Source organism: Nycticebus coucang, chromosome 2, assembly GCF_027406575.1.
Source record: "Nycticebus coucang isolate mNycCou1 chromosome 2, mNycCou1.pri, whole genome shotgun sequence".
Lineage (NCBI taxonomy): Eukaryota > Metazoa > Chordata > Mammalia > Primates > Lorisidae > Nycticebus > Nycticebus coucang.
The window spans coordinates 125298139-125322442 of record NC_069781.1 but is presented as its reverse complement, the minus strand read 5'-3'; the positions used below and the strand labels follow the sequence as shown (position 1 = coordinate 125322442).

The window sequence follows — 24304 nt, the reverse complement described above, 5'->3', positions numbered from 1 at the left end:
CAAGAAGATCAGAGGCATGGGTGATGGTCAGTATTAAACAGGAGAGTCTATTCAACTGACCAGGGCCCTGGACACTTAGGTTCCTGGCCAGAGCTTTTAAGTCAATGCTATTATCTCTGTTACCAATAGATGATGCCCCAGCCATGGGCACTGAGTTAGGGTTCTCACCTACAACGAGGAAACAGATCCAGTCTAAATGTAGCAGAAAAGGAATTTAGTAAAAAAATATCGAACAGCTCTCAGAATAGCTACAAAGGCCAGAAAATCAAGCTTAAAAAAAAACTATGAACTAAAGAATACTTAGGCACAGAAATCCAGCCAATATTCCACCCCAGGAAAAGTCTGGTGTGGTCTTTGTGTCCCTAGAACGCTGGATACACAGCATTCCCATTGCTGGACCCTGACCGTGGCTGCTTCCCATGTGAACTCGCCTCCTGCTTCTTTGCCTCACTGAATGAAAACACAAAGTACCCGGCCACGTACCCAGGCCTGACCTCCTGGGGCTCGCTAAAGGCATACTGGCTTCTCAGCCTTCATGACAAAAGTGGGCTCTGACTCCTCTAAAACACACGATCATGCAACGGTCTGTGAAGCTAGTGAATGATGCCCCATGAATATATCAATGTACACAGCTATGATTTAATTAAAAAAAATAAATAAAAAAAAATAAAACATACGATCATGCAGAGAAAGTGGCAGTCAAAATGAAACAAACACAAACATCCATCTGTGTCTGCAAAAAGTCTTGCTTAAAGACAGGTTACTCTGGGCACGTTTTTTGCAGAGCCCGGGGCTAGAGTTGAATGGGGAAGAGTCGGCCAGGGCAGACCCACATGTCTCCTCAACGCCTGGGAACTTGTGCATTCCGGGGAACGTGTAGGTACCCCGTGCTCGATGGCTCAACCTGGCTGAAACAGCTACTTAGCTGTTTGTCAGACTATTAGTAGGTGTCAGCACTGCTCCTCCAGAGACACTGCCATGACATGCCATCAGCACATGCTCCAGGGAAACCGTCTGACACTTTTAATGAAAGCCCTAGGGTGGCCCCACAGCAGGCGGAGATGCTGCCTGGCCCTGGCCTGGCACAGGTGGGCTTGCGCCTGCTCCCACCCTCCCAGGCACGCACTCTCTCAGCTGTCCCAGCTAATGAGTAACAGACTTCCCTTCAGAACCTGGGAACTTCAGTTACGTGTCTCCAAGGACCGCACTGCTCCAACTCTCTGAAGATAATTCAGTCAAAGCTCATTAAAACGCTGCCGTTATTAATATTATGGTGTAAACAGGCAGACAGAAGCAAGAAGAAACAAAGACATTAAAATGTTGATAGAGTACATTTCATGGATTGATTTCTGTCTCTTAAAAGGTTGCAGATATATGAGGACGCTGAATAAACTTTAACAGATATTTTTAATTGAGATAACCATGTATCCCATAGTTTTTGCTATTTTCCAACACCACTTTAAAATTCATTTCTATGTCTTAAATGGCAAGTGGGTGGGTGTTCATTTAAATAGTTTTATGTCAGTTACACAGACTAACTAACACATACTTAATGTATATCAGGGGTCATATCATTCATTTGACAACCATTCAGTAAGCAGCCACTGTCCCTAGCTCTGAATCAGGCCCTGACACATAATGACCACCAGGCTGTTACCTACAAGGAACTCTCGGAATGCTCCCTGCGAGACTGCAAATGACACCTTTTCCACGGAAACTTCCCTCACACTCACCTCACAGTAAACGGGGTTGCTACAGCTCTCATCTCTGATCGTGGGATTCCCCTCACCACTTGGCTATTATACTCAGTAAAGTTCCACTCTGCAGTCTGCCTTTATACTTAAAGGTCCTGATGCAGGCACACCCAATTAGACGTGCCTTTCCCATCCCCCCCGAAAAGTGCCAAAGCCCAGGGACAGCCAATGGCAGGGAATGCCCCGGCTCTTCCTGGTGTGTGGTGTTGGCTTGAGGGAGCTTGCTCCATCCACCTGCCTACACACTTGCAAGAAAACAAGCTCTTTTAGATAGATTTTCTTAATGCTCAAGTCAACCCCATATGCCATTTTGTAGATGAGAAAATGCAACTTCAGAGAAATGTGATCTGGTTAGGAGGAGTCCAGAAATACTTCATAAAGGAGGTCAATCGCCAGCAAGGTTTAAAAGGGGAATGTTTGGCTTGCAGAAATGGGAAGGTCCTTATTGAGAAGATGGGACGGATGAGAGTGACAAATTTATTAGGAAGGGGTGTGTGCTTGTGCGCGGGTACATGCAAACGGTGGTAATTTGGAAATGTGAGATGTGGGTGGAGAGATGCAAAGACGGGCTGGAAAGTCAAGACCAGTAGTTTTCATTTCATTTTCTTCGTCCAGCAACCAGGAACCAACCTAGACTGTCACTAGAGAGGCAGGGTTGGAAGAAAGGATTTCTGGGCAAACAACCCCTGAAGCTAAGGATGAAGATTGTACGCTTGAGGCTGGGAGGTGGGCAGCAGAGCCATTACAGGCTAAACTTCCTAAAACTGGGCTTTCATGCCTTGGCTTCCAACCATTTGTTTACAAACATTGCTATTGTATATTGGAAAAAATTGATCATTCTGGAAATCTGTATTGTCTGTCAACCACATAATCCTCCTGCTCTAGGCCCATTAACCACCCCGAGGCCAAGGCTAGATCTGTTTCCCAGCCCCAGCCAACCGCCAAGCTCACGGGGCTCCCTGTCCTGTCTTCCCGCTTCCTACTTTACCTGGGGAACAGACTGGTCCCTGCATGCCCCTCCGAAAATAAAAATGCCAGCCAACCTCCAGCGCCAGGTTAAACAGATCCTCTTTGTGGAACTTTCTCTGCAACCCCCAGGGAGCTCCTGACTACTATGAAAATGAGTTTTGGTACTTTGCTCCTCTGTGAAGCACCTGCTTGTTTGTTCAACAACCACTTCATGTTCCACCCAGGGCAGAAAGCACTAGGCCTGGCGCTGAGAGAGGTTCTGTAAGAAGAAGAAACATCGATTCTGTTCTTTCTGGGCCCAACTTTTCCCCTATCTCCTGCCTTTCCAAGTGGGTCCTGGGCTTCTCTAGGACCAAGACTGGCTTGTTCAGTGTCGTGCAGGGGGAGGCCTGTTCACTTCCCTGTGACAGATACCCAGAGCAAGATGCAGACACGTCCATATTAGGACTGTGAAAACAGCAAAGGAGAACAAAGAGTCCATTTGCTAAAATGTTAAACTACATTTCTGATAAGATTCTAGCACCAAATAGAAAAAACAAGACAAGTGACATAAGCACGTTCCTTCTAACTCCATTTTCTGCTGCTACTCAGGTTCCAAAACACATGTGGTGTCATCCCCTACAGCTCTTCATTTGCATTCCTCCGTCAAAATCTTTGCTCCCCACAGCTTCTGGGATAAACTTTGACAGGTTTATATCAGATTGTATCACGCCCTTATTAAAGCTTCTTAACTTTCGGGGCGGCGCCTGTGGCTCAGCGGGTAGGGCGCAGGTCCCATATGCCAAGGGTGGCGGGTTCAAACCCAGCCCCGGCCAAACTGCAACAAAAAAATAGCTGGGCGTTGTGGCGGGCGCCTTGTAGTCCCAGCTATTTGGGAGGCTGAGTCAAGAGAATCGCCTAAGCCCAAGGATTTGGAGGTTGCTGTGAGCTGTGATGCCATAGCACTCTACCAAGGGCGATAAGGTGAGACTCTGTCTCTACAAAAAAAAAAAAAAAGCTTCTTAACTTTCTTCACCTGGTCCCTAAATTCCTACATAATCCAGTCCCACCCAAGACTTAAGCCTCCTCTCCCCTGAGAGGTCCATCTTTCTTTCTGGTCTCCAGTCTGATGTGCTTTCTTCCCCAACCTTGAAAAGCCCTTGAAACATGCTGTTTCCTCATTTAAAAATGCTCTTCTGGCTCGGTGCCCACAGCTCAGTAGTTAGGGCACTGGCCACATACAGTGGGGCTGGTGGGTTCGAACCAGGCCTGGCCCTGCTAAACAATGACAACTACAACCAAAAAATAGCCAGGCATTGTAGTGGGCGCCTGTAGTCCCAGCCACTTGGGAGGCTGAGGCAAAAGAATTGCTTAAGCCCAAGAGTTTGAAGTTGCTGTGAGCTGTGACACCATGGCATTCTACCAAGGGTGACCTAGTGAGAGTCTGACTCAAAAATAAATAAATAAATAAAAATAAAAATAAAATAAAATTCCTTCATCTCTGCTGTACCACCTGCAGGATCTCCCATCAGGCATCCCTGTAATGAATGTTAGCACCCTGTCCTTGACCTTAGCAGTATAATTGAAATTAGACAGCCACTGATTTAATCAGTCACTTCATTTGAGAGAAGAGGCCAATTCCTGTACCCCACCACGTCACATTGGCACTGTGATGGGATCTCCCACAGAAGAATTGCATTTACTGAATAAAAGATGTTACTAAGAACCCAACTGCTAAGATGGAAGTGATCCTCTGTTAAGTCATGGAATGCGATAAATGAACTGAATTCATTCATTCTCATGATGACTTTAAGTTATAAACTGCCAAATCTTCTATATATTCCCAAAGTTTACATTGACTAGAATCCATGTGCTCTGGCAGACAGTACAGCCTGCCAAAGGCAGATTTATGTAGTTTTTAATGTGTTTTTCAAAAGTTGGTCTCACTTTGAGCTCCTCTATCCATGAGAATCTCATGAAAATTAAAAGCATTCAATCACCAATGCTGAGTTTTGTAGAAATTGCAATCATCCTTTAGTAAATAGGGCATCTTTAAGAGAAGTATTGCTATGGATATAGCTTCAAGAGAAGGACAATGAAAATAAAACTTAATATGGGCATGTGGTTTAAAATCTCCAGGGAACAATAACTAATCCCCTTTTGATATAAGCAGTCTTATATTTCAAAAACAAAAAAAAACAAATAAAATACATATAGCCACTATTATAATTTACAGAAATGACTTAAAAGTCAGTATCATAGCATATGGAAGAAAAATTTTTACTCTATAATGTGGGGTCTAAATGCAATATTTTGGCTAATAGTTTCTGAGAATAGCACTTCCATGTATAATAAAAAATACGATGAGCCCATAAAGGTGTTTTATATTGATAAAACTACTGTCCAGATTATCTAAATGTGAAATGCAAGCAATAAACTACTTTAGTGTGAGAATTTCCCTATTATAAAGCATATTTTTTTACTTTGTTTTTTAGCAGGCAACAGGAAAAGAAAAAGAAAAGAAAAAAATGTCATGTAGTGGTTAGCTACAGATTTCTCAAAGTAATTATTAAAGAGAGAAAAGCGATTAGTAGTGTTTTTTCCAAGGTTATCTATTTATTCATCATTTATTCATTCATCAAAAATGTTCATTTAGGTTTTAATTGAACCCTCAAAATGCTCATGAGGACGTGGAGGCACAGGATGGATTTAAGGTCAAAAAGTTGTAGAACCAAGATTATCAGGATGTTTGCCTGCTTCCCTGTATCTTCTATCACATCGGGATTAAAATGAAAGGCAACTACCGTAGCAATAAAGGGTAAAGATGAGGGCAATGATTTCCATTTCAACGAATAAATCATCAAGCTGAACATTGGTCCACTTAAGGCAGGAGCCCCAGGCCCACGAAAAGGAACAAATGGAGTACTTCACCACGGTACTGGGGGGATCAAACCCAGGTGTGGGGCACAACAAGCGCTCCTCCTAACACCACAGACAAGGGAGCAGTGAACTGGAAACACCACCCCTTGATTTTGAACACTTGTCCCACAAGGCACACACCACCCCTTCCACCTGCAGTTCTGCAGGAGAGAAGGGAGTGTGAAGATAATGGAGGTTGATCATAAGCTCCCTGAGCGCACATCTATGTGCTGAGTGTTGGTGCCCAAAGAGTATCTGCCCAAATCACTTGATCTACCACCAAGCTGACTTTGCCTACGCTGAGGAAAGAAAAATTATTTCTAAGCAATTGGAAAGCTATCCTGAAATGAAACGGGGGGGAGGGGGAGTTCTAGAATTAAATGTATCTTTGTTCTAAAATTAAATGTATTTTAGATCAGGCACAATTATAGTTCCTAACATGCTTGTTCATCAAATACACTCTATATTTCTGCATTTCTTCCCTAGAAACATGCTGTCTTCACCATTCTTACAAGAGATATTTTGAGATGATGCTAGTTTGAGGGTTGTTTCATTTATTCACATCGGAAACAGAGAAGGGTCCAAGTGATAACTTGACTGCCAAAGATATCAAGATCCAGAGGATACAGAGAAGCTTTTTGAAGTTTATGACTCGTTTTTGAATGGTAAAAAGTGCCAAAAATTCTCAAGGGTGAAATAAAAATCCCCTTGAGACTTCTGGAAGACAAGTAAATTCGAATCATGAGTGAAGATGGTCTTTGCCGTTTTGTTCCCTTGTTCCCCCCTTAGATCATTCCCCAGCTCCTCACCATGACATACACGTGAGGATAACGATAGGAAATGAGCAATGAAGATGGAATCATGCTAGAAAAGGAAAAGATATTGAGACCTTCACTATATGGTGTTGTGTTGTGTTGTATTACTTAACCTACCAGCTTGGCAAGTCAAAGAACACTCTAAATTTCCACTTCCCCTATTCAGAATTCTTAGTGGTCTGGGGCCTGCTGGTAGTGGTAACAGGGTAAAGGTTAAAGGAATAACAGAGGGAGACTAAATAACAACCAGCATGGTTGCCACTGGAAGATGCCTTAGGGGAAAGGGAATCACTCTACAGGTATTATTTTAAAAAATAAAAATAATATAAAGAAAGCTGAATGAACAGGAAGGTACATGTACGAAACGTTAGCAAGAGTCATTGACTACGTGTTGAATTTTGGCACAGGTGTAAAGACAGTGGTGGCCAAAATGGTCTCAATACTGGTAAGCTGAATTAACCCACACATTGTACAATTCCGAAAGCTTCTCTACAACCTTCTATAGATGGTAGTAAGGCTAGGCTGAACAATTCTGCGTCGATGAGCTGCGTATGGCAAGAGTTTCCTACTGGTCATTGGCTGATCTGTCAATAGGTAAGGTAAGTGTTGTCATTTATACTGAAATAGGACACAATTCTTACCAGAAAATATTTAAATTCTCTAACATTTTACTATTTATCCACTGTATATTGTATTCTCTTTGAATAGTTATGAGATAAACTCTGAAATTTTTTTTCAGCAGTAGTAATTCATGAGTGTGATATACTCTGGGTAGAACAGAACAGACTGCGCCACACTCTATCTGGATTCTACTGTGTAGAAGGAACTTGTTTCACTAACCACCGATCAGCTTTGTCTAGAACAAAATGTTTTCCTCTCTCATTTAATCATTACAATGTGGGTTATTTTCTCCTTAAAATAGCTGTTTTGAGACTAGCAGCAGCTGAGTGAAGTATGTTGGTCTCATTAAACATGACACAAAGTTATGTTCACCTTGAGTCTCAAAGTACCATCTATCATTTGCTTCATGAATCAAGGCTGTGCCCTGGCTTGCTACAAAATAACATCAGACTAGATAGCCTATTACTTAGAAATTTTAGGTTATGGTGGGCATAAGAATTTGCGAGGCAAACTCTTTAATAAAAATATCTGACAAGCTCTCCTTTTAGAATAACTGCCCATGGCTATCCACATCTAATGTTGGCAAAGATCTGAAAAGATTATAATATATTCCACCAATATGAGAGGGATGAGCTCCAAGAGAAGATGGATTACTTCAGATTCTTTGTTTAAAAAAAAAGTCTTCTATTATACTCAAATCTCAGAAATGCTATAAAAAAAAACAACCAAGACATACACAAATTTAAAATTATTAATAGCATCTTACAATAAAATGGCATATCTATAAAAGTAATTTAAAAATATACATTTTTGTACACTACAGAATTAAAGCCTTCATCTTTTTCAAATATCTTAATACTAGTAATATAGACTTACATTGCTAATGTTTTTAACACATTAGAAAATGTAGACTAATTTTTTCCTTTGTAGTAAAATAATTATGGAAAAGACATTCACTTTAGTGTGTGTATATATATATATAAATCTTATTACAATTTTCTAAAATACTAGAATAGTAATGAGTGTTTCCAAAGTTTACTTAAAATTCTATCTATGATCATATAATCGTAATATCAATGACGATTGAGAAAAAGCCTTCTAATTTGGTCACAGTGGTTTGAATGACCCATATTTTCTTTTTTTAATTGTCAGTTGCATAGAGATAGATTGCTTTAAAATCAGTAAACTATTGACAAGGTTTACCATCGGCTCGGCTCTCCCTTCTCCCACTAGTATAGGAGATGCCTGCCCTTTGCAGACAGAAACTGTAACTTCTATGAGATCTTTGCCAAGACCTGCCCATCCCACCCTGTGGACTTTTATCAGGATTCCTAAATTTTAGGAGAAACAGACTTAAAGCATTAGTTATTGTGGCTACTTTTTGTTATTTTTAAGAAACAACCACAAAATTAAAAAAATATACATGTATAAAAGAAAAGTGGAAAAGCTAGAAAGCTCCCTTTTGGTACCTTGTTTAAAATTATCATCATTCTTTAGAGAAAGTCTCTGGTTATTCGGAACAAATGACCTTCTTTTTTATTTGCATGGGAGTGCTTTATTCCCTGAGGAATTGCACTAATTGAACACTCATTCATAAAGTAAGGCTGCCTTGAAAATGCTGGGTATAGATATAAATAGTTACATATTTCTTGAGTGTTCCAGGCACCAACAACAAAATGGGTACCTATTCTGATCCATGATCAAATAACAATGGACTGGTGTGGTTCTTTTTTTTTTTTTTTTTTTTGGGGGGCGGGGGTTGAGATAGAGTCTCACTAGGTCGCCCTCAGTAGAGTGCTGTGCTATCACAGCTCACAGCAACCTCAAACTCTTGGGCTTAAGAGATTCTCTTCCCTCAGCCTCCTGAGTAGCTGGGACTACAGATAGCCACCACAACGCCTGGCTATTTTTTGTTGTTGTTGCAGTTGTCATTGTTTAGCTGGCCGGGGCCGAGTTCAAACCTGCCAGCCTTGGTGTATGTGGACGGCGCCCTACCCACTGTGCATGGATGCCGAGCCTGATGTTTTAGTTTTTTTCACTATCAAGGGAATCACTAACAATGACGAGTTCCTGCTACATGCTGTGATTGCTAACCTATAACCTGCATCCACATTGTCACCTCACTGTACTCTGAATCCAGTAAAGGGTGAATTAACGTCCCAGATTAGATCCACTTTGTGCCCTAAAGCAATCCCTTGGCTGGGAAGACTGGAAAAATCACACAGGAGCCTGCCAATGTACAAAGAGTAGAGACTATGAAGTTTCAATCTGAAAACAAAGATCAATACGGTCTAAAGTTATGTTTCGCTAATGACAAATCACTATGCCTCAGTTCAGAATAGTGATAATTTTCTCATCAATAACACAGAGATAGTAAAGCACTAGGACATTTAGTCAAACACACAGCATTATTTAACTCCTAATCACTTTTTTGTTACTGAAATTCCTTGATACTTACCCTTCATCCACTCTAAAATTATCTACTGGATACCTTGATCTAAAGGAAACAACAAAATAGCAACATTACCCCCCTCCCCCTTTTTTTCCCCATAAAGAGGGTCTTTACAAAGATTCATTTTTCAGGTTTCTCGCCTATTCGCTTCATTTTAATAATCAAAATACTTTTTGGAGATAGGACGTTGCCCTGAAATAACTTTCCTAAAGTTAGTTGTGGAGGATTTTATGGAGGTCACTGCTGTTGCACTAACCACCGATCAGCTTTGTCTAGAACAAAATGTTTTCTTCTCTCATCTAATCATTAGAACGTGGGTTATTTTCTCCTTAAAATAGTTGTTTTGAGACTAGTAGCAGCTGAGTGAAGTATGTTAGTCTCGTTAAACATGACACAAAGATATGTTCACCTTTTGCAAATAAATACCTTTTACAAAAGTGTTTCCACACGTGGCTGTTCCTATACATGTAAACGAGCCTTTCAAAGAGAACTTTCAATGTGTTACAATTAGTTTCTGGAGATCACAGAATATGCAAAAGTACGCAACTTATGGGAAGAAGTTTTTAAAATCCTGTTGGAAAACATAATGAGTTCTTGGGGCTTGAGACAGTTCCAACAACAGCAACAACTGCAGATTCGAAAAGTGCTGCATCTGAACACACAGGTGGAAGTAAAAATAATTTGCTGTGGACAACTGGTGGATAACTCTTTAGGGATGACAGAGACTTCTAATGTCAAAGGCACACGTGAAATGTTGAATGTTTTCATAAAATGTAACAGAATGAATTTCTAAGTTAATATGAGACTACAAGCATTTGAAACTACATTAATGTGTACATAAGAAGTACTCATTTAAGTTTCCTCTATAACCCTCCAGATTTATATCATTTCTGGATCTGCACACTGGCAGGATCACTTTAGAAAGTAACCATTTCTATTCGTTCTTTTTTTTTTTTTTGAGACAGAGTCTCATTATATTGCCCTCAGTAGAGTGCTGTGCTATCACAGCTCACAGCAACCTCAAACTCTTGGGCTTAAGCGATTCTCTTGCCTTAGCTCCCGAGGAGTAGCTGGAACTACAGGAGCCTGCCACAATGCCTGGCTATTTTTTGCTGCAATTGTCATTGTTTAGCAGGCCTGGGGCAGGCTCAAACCTGCCAGCCTTGGTGCATGTGGCCAGCGCCCTACTCACTGAGCTACAGGTCACCAAGCCTCTATTGGTTCATTTTTGAGGCAGGAGAAAGAGAACAACTTTTTTGCAACTGAATGTATATTTCGTATAATTTTTAAAATACGATATGCTTAAAATTAAAATTCTCTTTCCAAAGGTTAAACTTCCTCAGTCCTAGAAATTTCTAAGTTCTACAAATATGAGAAAATCATTTTTTGGAAGGAAGGAAGGAAGAATAGGTGACATTCTAAAAATATGAGCAATATTTAAAAGAAAACATATAATACCAAGTTCATAGAGTCACGCTGTGGAATACTCTTTGTATTCACCAATGTACTTGGTAAATAGCATGTGTCATGTAGGCAGCTAAATTGTTAATCAGCACGGGGGGGTCATCTGGCAATGAGCCTCAGATTAGACGCTGGAACTATTTACATTATTCCTCATGCAGCAGAGCTCAATCCAGCACAAAGCATATGTCTACTAAAAGATCAAGTGAGTGAAACACCAAGGGAACTTCCTATAAGACACGCTGACCACAACATGGTCCCAAGGTCTGACCTCCAGTTGTGACCGGGAGGTGCCAGCCTTCTCTGCCCTCATGCTCAGTTAGAATCGCAAGCACCTTCCTGGGACGGGTCCAGCCCAGCAGGGTAAAGGTGAGCAGTCAAGTTACCGTCTCCAGAGGACAGAAAAGCTGGACCACAAACTTAACAAATAAAGAAGTCGTGATGCTGAAACTCCAGAAGTCCTTTAGAAGCCCACGTGGACTAGCATATGATGGAAGCAGAGTAAAAAAAAAACAAACAAAAAAAAGGTAATAACTGGGCATTATGTGAAAAAAATTGCACAAGTATGCATCTTTTTTGCTGTGATTCTGTGTGAAGAAGCATGATTGCTGTGCAGACGTTTCTACTTCTTAAGCATTTTGCTGGGTCAGAAGATTATTTCGAAGCAGGAAATAAATAAAAATAAAAATGCATTAGGAAAGGAAAATAGCGTATACCTGAGAAATCCGCAGCTAAGAGATCCACTGCCTTTAAAACCTTCACTTGTAAAATGCCGACATCCTTCATGTCTTTCAGGGAGTTCTGTAAGCACTGAAGGTTGAAAAGGAGATCATAAATGAAAACAGCTTTTTAATAAACTGCTTAATTCCGTAAAGTCCTACAGAAAGTGCATTCTGCATTTATCTTCCCCTTTCTCACGAAGTCTTTAAAATATTCCAAAAAAAATGCATCATGTGAGTCAATTGGAAAGTTAGGCCTTTACAGCAGCCAGATTAAAGGAAAAGTGACTGAGAATTAATTAGCTCCAGCTTTAAAATAAACCAATTAGAAGCACATACAATCTACTTTTAACATCGCCCCCTGGTGATAGCACAGATATCCCACCGGGAAAATGCGTGGATAAAACTTAGTACATTTGTTTTCTTTTTTTTTTCCTCCTCCTTTCTCTCTAATGCAACTTTTAAATCACCCTAAAAGGCAACATTATTCTGACCTAGTTAGTTCAAACTGTAAGGATACCAGAGGACTAAACTTGGACCCACAGTAGATACTTATTTATCCCTGGAAAGAGAGTTGGGATGAAAATAAGACTGAATTTTCTGATCAATGTGTTAGCTAGTTCATTAGAGATGGGGCATCTAGCGTTACTCTGTACTCGTATTTCCTTTAACTTGTAATATGCGTGAGCCAAGTACTGACTCTATCTGCTGGTTGTTAGGGATACTGGATACCTATATACACGGCATCCTGGAGGAATTGTACATGCACAAGATCAGCAGATAAACTCTCTTCTCGTACCTCTCACAGACATCTGCTGAAAAAGATGCTCCTTCAAAACCTTCAAATAGACTCCCTCATCATTAGCTAAAAACCTATGGTAAGCAGACCCCAGGGATTTATGCAAAGATGCTCAAATCCTTGTTATTTATGCATTTCGGGAGAATAACAAAAGCTTATTAGTTCAGGTTTGCCTAACCTAATATGCATCATGCCTAAAAACTTTATGAAAGTTGTTTCTTCTCTGTTTTTTTAACCCAAATCAGCCAATGAACAAAACTAGTTTTTAAGCTAAGAGAAAGTATTTGAAATAAAATACATTTACAATTTAGAGGTAGAACTGCTTTTAAAGATTATCTGTTCTCATAACCCAAAAAACAATTTGGGGGACAGGGGTGCTGTAACTTGCATTGTGTAACCCAGCCTTCGTCCCCTGTGCACGCTGGCTGGCTTGCCAGCTGAAGAAACATATACTATTTCTATTTTAATTGTAGCCTTGTCAACCACTTTTCAATGACTAATCCTCAAATCCTAAGGCATTATTCAGAGTAGCCATTGGGATGTTATCTAACATTACTTAGCAAACGTGCAGCACTCCTCATGAATTTGGTAAATTTTGCAATTTATCCATGGGAAAGCTTAGGGAAATTCACTGTCAAATTTTCATTTGCTTAAACTCCAGTCATCAGAGAAAACGGCGAATGGAGTCAAACATTCCTCATGGTATGTCAGCGTGGTACACGCAATCTGCCTTGACAATGAGCTACGGGGACAGGAACTGTACTCCCGAAGATAAAGAATTAATCAATTAATCGATACATCCGTGCAGTGAAGGGTCCTGGAGACAGCACGGTTTAGGCTCAGAATGATAGTGCCATTGAATAAGGATTCATCTTTGGTTCATTTTCAGGCGACCGTCCTGAAACATCCTTTCCCTGTGTGGCAATAAAATAAACATATTGATTCACAAAGAAGAGAGGGGAAAAAGACCCAGAATGCAAATGAAGGCACCTGGAAAGCCAGAATACAAAAAATAAATGAAAGGGACTCAGCCATTTGATTTAAAAACGCTGAGTGGACTGATAAGTACATTGCAACTACTTAGGGAGAAACCACACGCTGTTATTACCCTGAGAAGTAACAGTAGAAGAAGAACAGCCATCCATGAACAGCCATCCATGAACAGCCATCCATGAACAGCCATCCATGAACAGCCATCCATGAACAGCCATCCATGAACAGCCATCCATGAACAGCCATCCATGCGCGCTTAGCACAATGGCTTCACAAGGCATGAGTAGGTTCTTACTTGATCCTAAAAAAGTTCTGCAAACGTTACCTGTAACATCGCAAATACTGATGCTTGGTTAAAAGGAAAAGTTACTTTTGCAAACTCATGCTGTATTAAAATCCCTACTTACATAGGCAGACATGTTAAGCAAAGTCTGTTTAATTCACAACGTCCATGTTTTCCTAAGACTCCCTCAAAGCTAAAAATTCAAAATACCTTTCGGTTTTGAAAATCACAAGGCAAACTCTGAGTCGACTTTCACCTTTTCATTAACACATTAACCCCTAGGTCTTATGTCTGGTTTTATGACATACAATTAAACTTGGGACAAAGATCTCTTTTGATGAAGTTTTTCAATTTGTAGACTTCGTTTCAACAAAGACTTTGTTTTAAAAGGGAGGGCAGGAGAAGGGGGAGTGGTGTAACCAGGCAAAGGCACTCACGTATCGCTGGGAAATCTGCTTTCTTTCGCCGGGGTCTGCTAAAGGGCAGACACATAGATCAGAGACGGAGACTCCTGCACAGGGCGTAAGTGTGACCAACATTAGGAGAGCCCCCAGACAGCTCTCCAAGGGCAGCTCCAAGCAGTTGGCTTGCTTCAGAGGGAGCGCCGAGATATCCACTTTACACCTAGAAAAGTTCCAGGAATCAGAGAGAGAGAGAGAAAAAAAAAAAGTGATTAATTCGAGGCCACTGCAGAACCTCCAAGGCACCTGGCTTTTATTCCAACCCTCACTGTCTGGGCTCACATTTATTGAACAGTGAGGGTTGCAGGGGCTCCCCTGGCTCATAATACACACTCTCAGCCTAACACACTCTAAAATTAAAGGAAGAACAATGTACAGAAACTCAAAAAGAAGATAGCATGGGGCATGGCAAATGAAAAGTCAGGTCATTGCCAAATAAGGTCTGCAGAAAGAGAATGAGAACAAAAATTAGGGAGAAGGAAAGTTTCCAAGTTTCAGCAGTGAAGGGTGAGTGTTGGGTAAGGCTTCCCTGCACTGTCTTTTATGAGTAAAGAGGATAAAAGATCATGGATCAAAACCAAGTTAAAAAAGACACGAGAAATGCCAGTGGGAGAGCATTAAAGGAAAAACTGTTTTCTTCCTGATTAACGCCAACTGGTGAATTCTTGTTTAAAGAAACATGTTAAGGTGTTTTCCTAATAGGTACTGGTCCACAGGGTTTCCCCAGGTGGGGTTCTTTTGGACAAATGGAGCATGAAGTGGTGTTGATTGATCCCATTTCTGCAGCACTGCCAGCAAAGGCTGTACCCATCTGCTAGAAATTGCATGTTTTCCTCCTTTTAATAGCCAATGTTTTGGGGATGTTGAAAACCTCAAACACATTTAAATACAGAAGCAAACACCAAAACTGGGGGCCATGGTGCTAAGCCATTTATTTTCTTTAGCACTGACAACTCTGGGTTTGCCCGGACCACACCTGTGATGTTTATGCTTGCAGGTGGGTGAAGGAGGTGGGCTTGAGGGGAGGGGAGGGTCGGCATGAGTCCTAGGTGTAATTCTTTTTCAATTCTCATTTTTGTCCTCCATAATTATAGACTAAGATGAATATTCAAGACTTTATAAAAGGATAAGCACACTATTGCTTATTATGGGATAAAGGATATTCACCCCCTCAATAAACAATAAAAATGGATGACTCTTAAATCATCAATGAACTTTGTATATTTGCAGATAATTACAAATAGGCAAACTTGCATAATATTCAAAGCAATGGCAAGTTTGAGCCACAGGGCTATGTGGACAAAAATTTCTAGTTTAAGAAAATTGAGAGAATGCCTGCAATCGTCTTGCAAATTAAAAAGAAAAAACATTAAAACTCTAGGCCACATTTTATTATACAATTTAAAAATGTCTTACTGACATGTGCCTATACGTAGGTATTTATTTCCTATTTACCAAAAGTGACCCTGATTATGGGACAGAGTGGCAATTAGAGCTTTTGCATATAATAAATTCATCAGCTATTTCTTTTGGAGACAGATTACAAAAAATGTATTTTAAAATAATCCTCTGATTTGAATAAAACTTTTTTTACTTTTTTTCCTGTAGCAATAATCTTTTAACATTTACTCCTATCTGTGAAAAGAGAAAACTACTAAATATTTTTATTTCTTAGGCAATTATGTTAGTGGGAAAATCAAATTTACTTGGAAAGAAAAAAATGTCAAGTGCTTTCACTATGCCCTTTCTAGAAAACGGAGTGCTCACACACTCTTAACCATTATTACAGTAATACATCTATTTAGAATACTTTGCTAATATTATTTTACAGCAGTGGTTCTCAATCTTCCTAATGCCTCGGCCCTTTAATACTGTTCCTGTAGGTCGCGACCCACAGGCTGAGAACCGTTGTTTTACAGTGTCATGGACACGTTCATGTAATAATCTTTCTTATAGAAAGACAAATGATCCCAATTTATACAAATTTTCTTTGGTAGTCACTTTAATCCACATTAGCAACAACAAATTCACAACACACTCTTTTTAATGCCATTAGTAACGGTCATTTATATTTGTCCTTGGACCATTTCCCTTTCTTATTGTGATGATAGTTTTGTTTGTGTTTTGAACAGTCAAAAGTTATTTAGAGAAAAGTGCACTGAGGGTTAATAATGTTTGAGGTTCAAAAATAATGCATAAGTAGGCAATAAAATTTTTCTTGGATAATTCAAAATGGACTTGACATTTAATTCTAAAGAGTAATCTGATAGTGCTGTGAGCAATATTAGGATATTTCAAATAACTCTGCAAACTCTCCTAGTGACTGGTTAAATGCACAATGTCCTGAAACAGAGCATTTTGTTATTTTCAACAAAAGCTGAACCACATACCAGATAACAGGCAAAGTAAATATTGGGTTTCCTCTCAGGAATTATACATGTTCACAAACTTTTCAGTCATTTCTGTCCAATGTCAGTTTTATTCTTATCTTATTTTTAAATTATTTCATTAATTAGGAAAGAAACAGCCATGCCTAGTTTAGATAGCAGACCTCCATAAATAACAGGCTGAAGACTCTGGAATCAACTTAATGGATTCGACATTCTTTTTATTAACTAATGAGTGAATTCAGCCAAATCTTCCCTTTCACATTCTTAGTGACCTTACAGGGCAAATTAAATTGATATGTCAGCATCATGCCAATCAAAATTAAACCTTGGTCTTTTGCGCCTGGGGTATGACCCAGCTGATGAGGGTCTCTGACCCACCATGTGATTTGATGTCTTAAGTCTTAAGAATTAATTTAAAGTGACCTTCTCAGGTCCCTTACAGAGATGGCTTTCTATACACTTTCTGTATCTTTGCTACCCACCTGGCTTCCCCATTTATTTTCACATTCTGAAGGAAAGATGGAAGAAATTCACAAATTTCATACAAAACCCTCTCTTCTTCAGGCTTCCTGTTTTACCCTATTTTGACCCCAGCTCACACTGCTCTTGTCCTAAATTTGAAGGAGAACCAGAAGCTCTGGATGTGAGCCAGAGACAGAGAATTATTTGCATTAACCCCAAGCTAGGAAGGGGCTTCGACAGTATCAGCAAAAGCGGGAGGAGGATTACTCTTTCTGCAAAAGGACCCCTGCCTCCCCTCAAATTACAGACACTTTTACCACAGTACTCATCCAACCTTCTGAAAGACAGTTAAGAATCAAATTAACAAAATCCCTTTCTGTTGCTTTTCTTAGGTTCAAAGGCAAATGGACTAAATTTTAAAATCTTTAAGAGTAAACATTATATAACACATTTGTTGAAGGCATCTTTAACATAAAAAAATCTTGAAAGGATAATCCAGGCTGGGTTTTTTCCCCCACTCTCCATTAGTGTACCATATTTCCTCCCCCCCCAAAATAAATAAATAAATAATTCGGTTGGTCTCTTAAAACTGTCTCACCCTGAGACCCTGGATGAGTCTGTCTTTTTTGTTGAGATAGAATCTCACCCTGTCACCCTGGGTAGAGAACCAAGGCATCACAGCTCACAGGAACCTCAAACTCTTGGGCTCAAGTGATCCTCTTGCTTCAGCCTCCCGAGTAGTGGGGCCTACAGTAAACTGCCACAATGCCCTGCTAGTTTTTCTATTTTTAGTAGAGATGGGGTCGGGCTCTCACCCTTGCTTAGGATGGTCTCGAACTCCTGAGCTCAAGTGATCCACCTGCCTCAGCCTCCCAGAGTGCTCAGATTATAGGTGTGAACCACTGCACGTGGCTTTTATAAGGCTTTTTGTCATCTCTTTAGCTACCTGTTAAGAGGAGGGCACAGATTAGCCTCTACCTGTTATGGGCAGGATCCTGAATTTGCATACTCTGAGCATCTATGCCAGAAATGCAATTAAGGAGCATTAACCAGTCAGGCACCGTGTGGGACTTCCCATGCCCGGGGACTAACCACCTTTCACAGACGTTCAGAAGGTGCAACGCACTGGCCCTCAAGTGACCAAGAAAATTCTACTGCAATGTTAGCTATTAGAAAACTCAATTGGTAGGAGCTCCACTGTGATGGCAAGATTTATATTAAGGAAATAAAAGTAGCCAAGACACTACCTTGTAAGTACTGAGAGAGGAGATTCTGCTGGTCATTTGCATAAAAGGGAATCCAGTGGCTCTGTGACCTCAGCCTGCCCCCTGCTCTAGCCTCCTCATGTGACATCATTCTTTTCATCCCTGTGTCGCTTCCAAGAGGGAACGCACTCTCTCCTCTCCAGGCCTTTGCCCACGTTGCACTGTCTTCCTACAAAGCTGTTTCACCACTCTCCTTCTCAAACTGCCATCCGCCTTACAGGTCTCTGCTTAGACCCCTGTTCTTCCAAGAGAGGTCTGTGTTTACCCCAAGCCCAAGTCGGTTTCCATGGCGTCAGAGTCCACAGCCCTCCAGGATATATCACCGCTGGCTTGCTCATTGTACAGCCCAAGACCTGTTAGTGCCCTGTGACTGGGTAGCCGAGTCATCATGCGCTGAATCTCAGCACTCTGCACCCTACCCAACACACACGACGTGCTCTAGATTTGTTGGATAAATTGAATGCACAAGGAAATGAATGCCAGCAGCATGATGAAACTCTTAAAGTCAACAAATTCAAATGACAAAGTCACTGCTTTTTGTTAACTACCAGGCTTCTGCTGTCTCTATTTCTTCCCCTCTATAAGAAAGGAATTGAAATAATGTGTTTTTCCTGGGTGGCTGTCAGATGAAAATGTCCATTGTTCTACTCACCTGAAGAAAAACAAAGACTAAATTACCTTTTTTTTTTTTCCTTCTTTCCTACCACAAGCATATATGAAAGCTCCCCTCTCCAGCCTGCAGGCAGTTAATGTGCTGACGTAGCACCGGTTCTGACCTCCCATTCTTGTCTTCCCCCATTAATCCTGCAGCATTTTAATGTTTTAATTCAACACATAATTTTACCATATCAGTCAGCCAAACCTGCTCAAGTTTTACTTGCCATGATAGCTTTTAACCTCTTATTCATTACCATAATTCTATGTTTTATATTACAGACTGGTCAGCTTTTCACTTAAAGGCAAGGGGCAGAAAAAAGTGGTAAGAGTTTTAAAAGCTGTAAATCTCAGAGGCTAAGGAAGCAGGGAACAGGAGGAAAACGGCAAATGTGTCAAGCCAGGCTGTAAAAGCAGATCAACGACATGGGGTGCAATTTGTCCAGAGAAATACTCCAGCCCAGATTTTTCACTGCCTCAGAGCCACTAATAAACCAGGAGAATGTCAGAGCCACTTTACAAGGCACCATCTGGGGCTGAACTGCGAGACTCTGAGGCGGGCCCGTTAGAACAGGCTCGCAGAGTCTGATTCTTACCCTTTCCAAACTAAGTCTGGAATCTTCTATAATAAGGTCATCTCTAGAATCACCTTGAAATATAAAATACAACTGAAGGGAATGATAGGAGCACTTTGAAAGGGCCTAAAGTGGAATAATCTGTATTAATGTGTATTCATACTCCTGACATTTAAAAGTTGGAAAAGGTTTATACCTACTCTCCCTAAAACTCACTGCCCTTGTCTGAGATCAGACGCTGTCTTCTGCTTGTTTTGCCCATGACCAAACACGAGCGTTTCCAGGAACGTGGTGTGGGGGGTGCTGAATCTTACCCAAGCACTGTCGCCTTCCTAACCCAGCCTCCTTAGGAGTTACCTGGGGCTCAGAGGACCCTCCCCCCCCCGCCATTGGACTACGACACAGGGGGAGTCAAAAGGGTCTCTGTGTCTCAGGAGGGTCTGGCTGCTGGGCAGGGCTATGTTTTAACCATCACCAAGTTAATAACCTGCCAATACCAATGTGATTTCTCTTTGCGTGACTAACCACTCCGTCCAGACTTTACATTCACAGCTAAAAACTGTAACATTATTCAAGTTAACCTATACTGCTCACAGCCTTTAGTCAATGGCTATCCCATTAAAATCTCAAAATTAATAATAATTCCACCTACTATTTAAAAACTCAAAAGGAGAAACAATGTCAAGTAGGCTTTGTTGCTCTTACCTACAACAACCCAGCAAGTTGGCCAGTGACTCCACTCCACAGGTGGAAAGTCAGGCTATGAAAATAACTTCACTGCTGTAGACTCCAGTGCCAGTAGATGGTGTGGTGACCAGCAAGGCCAGGGTGTGTGACTCCCAAGTTGGCATTCCATCCCTTACAAGGAACTGCCTATCATGGGGGACCCTCATGGAAGATAATTTCCTAGAGAGGTCACCTAGATCTTTGACTCTGATGTTCAATTGTGAACATCAAGTAGTTATCCAAAAACAAAACATAACACAGGGCTTGAGACACAGTTAAGATTCACTCTCACTTGCATTTTCCCAGCAGTTGGAAAATAAAATAGCTGAGAGCCTTAGAATAAAGATCACAATGAAAAGGAAAGGTAAGTGGAAAAAATAAAGAAGATGAAATGTTTAAAAAGTAGCCCTTAAGGATGTGCATATGTTACATAGCAGCACAATCTTTTCCTTTAGCTCTAAGAAGCTCTAAGATAACATTAGAGTAGGTTTTGCCCACCTGCAACTTCGCTGCAGGGAAATGCTGGTGGAGCCAACTCCCAAGAGATACTTTTGCTATCTTTTGCACTACAGGAGAGGAAAAAGGAAAAGGATACAAAAAAAAAAAAAAAAAAAAAATCCTTTAAAGTCCACAAAGAGGAAGAACAGAGTAACTAACGAAGGCAGGTATATGCCTCGGTTACAAACAGGAAATGGCTAAAATAATAAATGAGTACCCAAGTGACAAAACACAGAATGAAAGGGACATCTTAAATTATTTTTTTGTCTCTCTGCAGCAACCTAACACTCATTTAGAAAAGCATTTCCTCTTCTGTGAAGGAAACGAGACAGCACAATGACATGTGAATGAGGGGACCAGTCCCTGCACCTACTAAAATTACACGTGGGCCATTCATCACAGCAGGCCCCAGTTCCCCCGCTCAGATAACACTCTGGGACACGGTGTTCTCTGCACGTGTGTAACTTCTCCTTGCTCTGTGGGTTGGCACAAAGTTTCCGATCCTCCTAGCTTCAGTGTTGGCAGGGATCTGATATGTCACCACTGACAATGTCAGAGGTAGTAAGAAACAGTTAAGGCCTCTCAGTTGCCCTGTGTGTGTGGAAGAGGGAAAGACGAGGTGAGACCCTAATGTAACAGGCAACGTCTAACGAAACCCTGGGCCACGGGAAAACCTCCTGTCCCAGGTGGAGTATGTGGCGTGATCAGATTTGCTGTTCAAATGCACAAACCTGGCCTGCAGAAGGGCCGAGTAGTAATGATGGTGACCTAACAGGTAAGCATAGAATTGGGAGTGAAGAGACAATACAAAGCGATGCAACCAGGGGTGCAGGGGGTGACGTGTAAGTCTCAGGTGGTGGCAGTGCTGGTCCCTTCAGAGTGCTTAGTAGGAGGCTCAGCACCCATAGCACAGTGGTTAGGGCACCAGCCACATACACCGGAACTGGCGGGTTCGAACCCAGCCTGGGCCTGCCAAACGACAACTACAACCAAAAAATAGCCAGGCATCGTGGTGGGTGCCCGTACTTGGGAGGCTGAGGCAAGAGAATGGCTTAAGCCCAAGAGTTTGAGGTTGCTGTGAGCTGTGACACCACAGCACTCTATGAGGATGACACAGTGAGACTCTGTCTCAAACTAAAAAAAAAAACAAAAAACAACAACAAAAAAAGAGTGCTTAGTATAAGTACACGTGTACTGGAATGCAAGTACACTCTGTGTGTACACACATGCACACTTGTGTGTGTTTTCATGCAATAACTAAGGAAAGTGGCATCAGGAAGGTAAGAGCCAGGTTTGCTAATCGTCCCTCCACAGACAAGACTGGCCCGTGAAACAGAGAACCCCGCTGAGACACGCTGGAGGAAGGTGTCACGGGCACTGAACTCGCTACTCATCTCTCTCCAGACACTGAGGTGGGATGGGGTGATGACAGCAAGCAGCCAGGCGCTGTACTAAGTAGGTGACACAGAAAGAACACTGCACAAGTGACGGGGTTCGCAGGGTCTTTCCCCAGTTCTGCTTCTAACTTCCTGGCTGCTGGGAAAAAAAGAAAAATTCACCTCCCTGGACTTCTACATTTACTTATCTGTAAAGTGAAGGGATTTTACTACATTCGTGGTTTTCTATCTTTAGTTTTCAGCCCTATAACCTTTCCCTCCAATGGAACCCCAAAACAGAGCGCAGGCAGGAGCTGAGACACTCGAGCTGGGGCAGAGGGGTCTTACCTCACATCTGCAGAGGTGGCTCTGCTGTCCCTCACGGCCTGACCCCAAGGCATGCCCTGAACCCCAGTTCCAACTTTGAAAAAGACAACCACAATAGCTGGTGGAATCCGTTTGAACATTTGTGTTCTAAATTTAAGATCTGTGTACACACTGAATATAGAAGGAATAAACAAAAGGCAGTGATTTGTTGGAAAAAAACTTTTGCCTTTGAAAACACAAAATCCTGACTCTGGAACTCCTTGTTCTTAAGTTCATGGACAAGTCATTCCTAAACTTCTTGAACTCTTATTTCCTCAAAATAAGCATGACGTCACTAAGTTGTTGGGCCATTCCAAAGACCAGAGATGCGGTAGCCGGGGTGCACGTACCGACTCCCTTCCCTGCCCCCTGAGGAAGAAGCTTCTGTAACACATATATCATTGCTCTTATACGTGTGTGTCCATTCAGCTGGGAGGGTCCAGAGTAAAGACCTCAATAGATTCTCTATTACGGTTTGCTTCAGAGTATATGAAGGACATTGAAGTTTCCGTTACGGGGGAGACACCTAGCATTATATCCTTACCAACTTATATGATAGTTCACTAAGTAGCCAGACCAAAATTTTAGAAAATATTAGAAATTTATATAACTATCTCCACCCATAGTCTGAGATGGCCCTGTGTCTTTCTGTAGAGAATTCCTGACGCATACTATTTTCTTTTATTTTAATCAATATTGAATGACCATTAGTACCAACAAGAAAATAATAATAAAATATGACAAAGTAACAAGCAAACTTTCCCCGAGTTAGTACTGGTCATATAGTTTACTGATGGTTTGGGGGTGGGGGAGGGGGAGGACAGACATGGGGGTAGGGCTGGGGGAAAGGGATGCGGACTGGGCTGTAAGGGATGGAGATGGGAGGGGAACGGGGATACCCTAGTAGGTGCAACCCTTCTCCTGGGACCCACCCCACCACACAGAAACAAGCTCATGCCTGGAAAGCAGAGGGGACTCACGTGCCCAGACGCTCCTCGTGTTTTTTGCTGTCTTTCCCCCACACTTCAATATCCAAAATGCCCATCCTGTCAGAGAAGTAGTGAAAGTCAAACTGTTCCTGCCACTGCGGATTTGCACTCTTACACAGTGTCTAGAAAACATGCAGTTATAATATTTATTTTCTTACAGCATCATTCATTGTTACAGCAGCTACACATTACATTCATTTCTAAACTGCAGGAGGCCGTGATGATGGGTGTCACCCCTTATAAAGTCAAACTTGTCTTTTTTGGAATGAAAAGGACTCAGAGTGTCCAGGAATTGGCAAAGCATTACTACTCCCTTTATCAGGCCCCCATATTCAATAATATATCCACTGAGTTAATAAGAATACTGTTACTTCACAAGAAATCGTAAATAACCTGTGTCTCCCTGTGTGTCGGTGCACACGTATCAATGACATTGGTCAATAACATTTTGCAATTGTTCTCTTACAGAAGATAACATGGATTGGTTATACAAAGGCAAGTAACCTACCCATTCCGTGCTAGCTTAAGAACTCTATAAATTAACAGGCTGGGATCTTAATTGACAATTTGCCAAATGCATTGAATAAGAAGCTTATAACTTGTACACTGCTGCCTCTTTAAATACAAAGTTACTGAATCCAATCACTAAGGTGGGGAGAAGACTAGGAAATCCCACTGCAGCCAGACCTAAAAATTAAGGAGAGTGGTTTGAAACACCCACAGGAGTTTCTGTGTTCTCCAAAAGCGATTTCCAACCACATATTTCCAACTAAAGTAA

At 41.3% G+C, this 24304-nt stretch overlaps 1 protein-coding gene across 8 annotated transcripts in view; it reads right to left on the bottom strand.

The window, feature by feature from the left end:
- Positions 1-24304, bottom strand: part of MCTP2 (multiple C2 and transmembrane domain containing 2) — a 254048-nt gene that overhangs the window by 116909 nt on the left and 112835 nt on the right. For 7 of the 8 annotated variants that reach the window (XM_053581770.1, XM_053581767.1, XM_053581769.1 and 4 more), the window contains 3 exons: positions 23518-23648; positions 14202-14388; positions 11687-11780 (listed from right to left, as the gene is read on the bottom strand). In XM_053581770.1, coding sequence (XP_053437745.1) covers positions 11687-11780; positions 14202-14388; positions 23518-23648 — 412 coding nt within the window. The remainder of the gene's footprint in view (positions 1-11686; positions 11781-14201; positions 14389-23517; positions 23649-24304) is intronic. The other variant, XM_053581772.1, reaches the window with a different exon arrangement.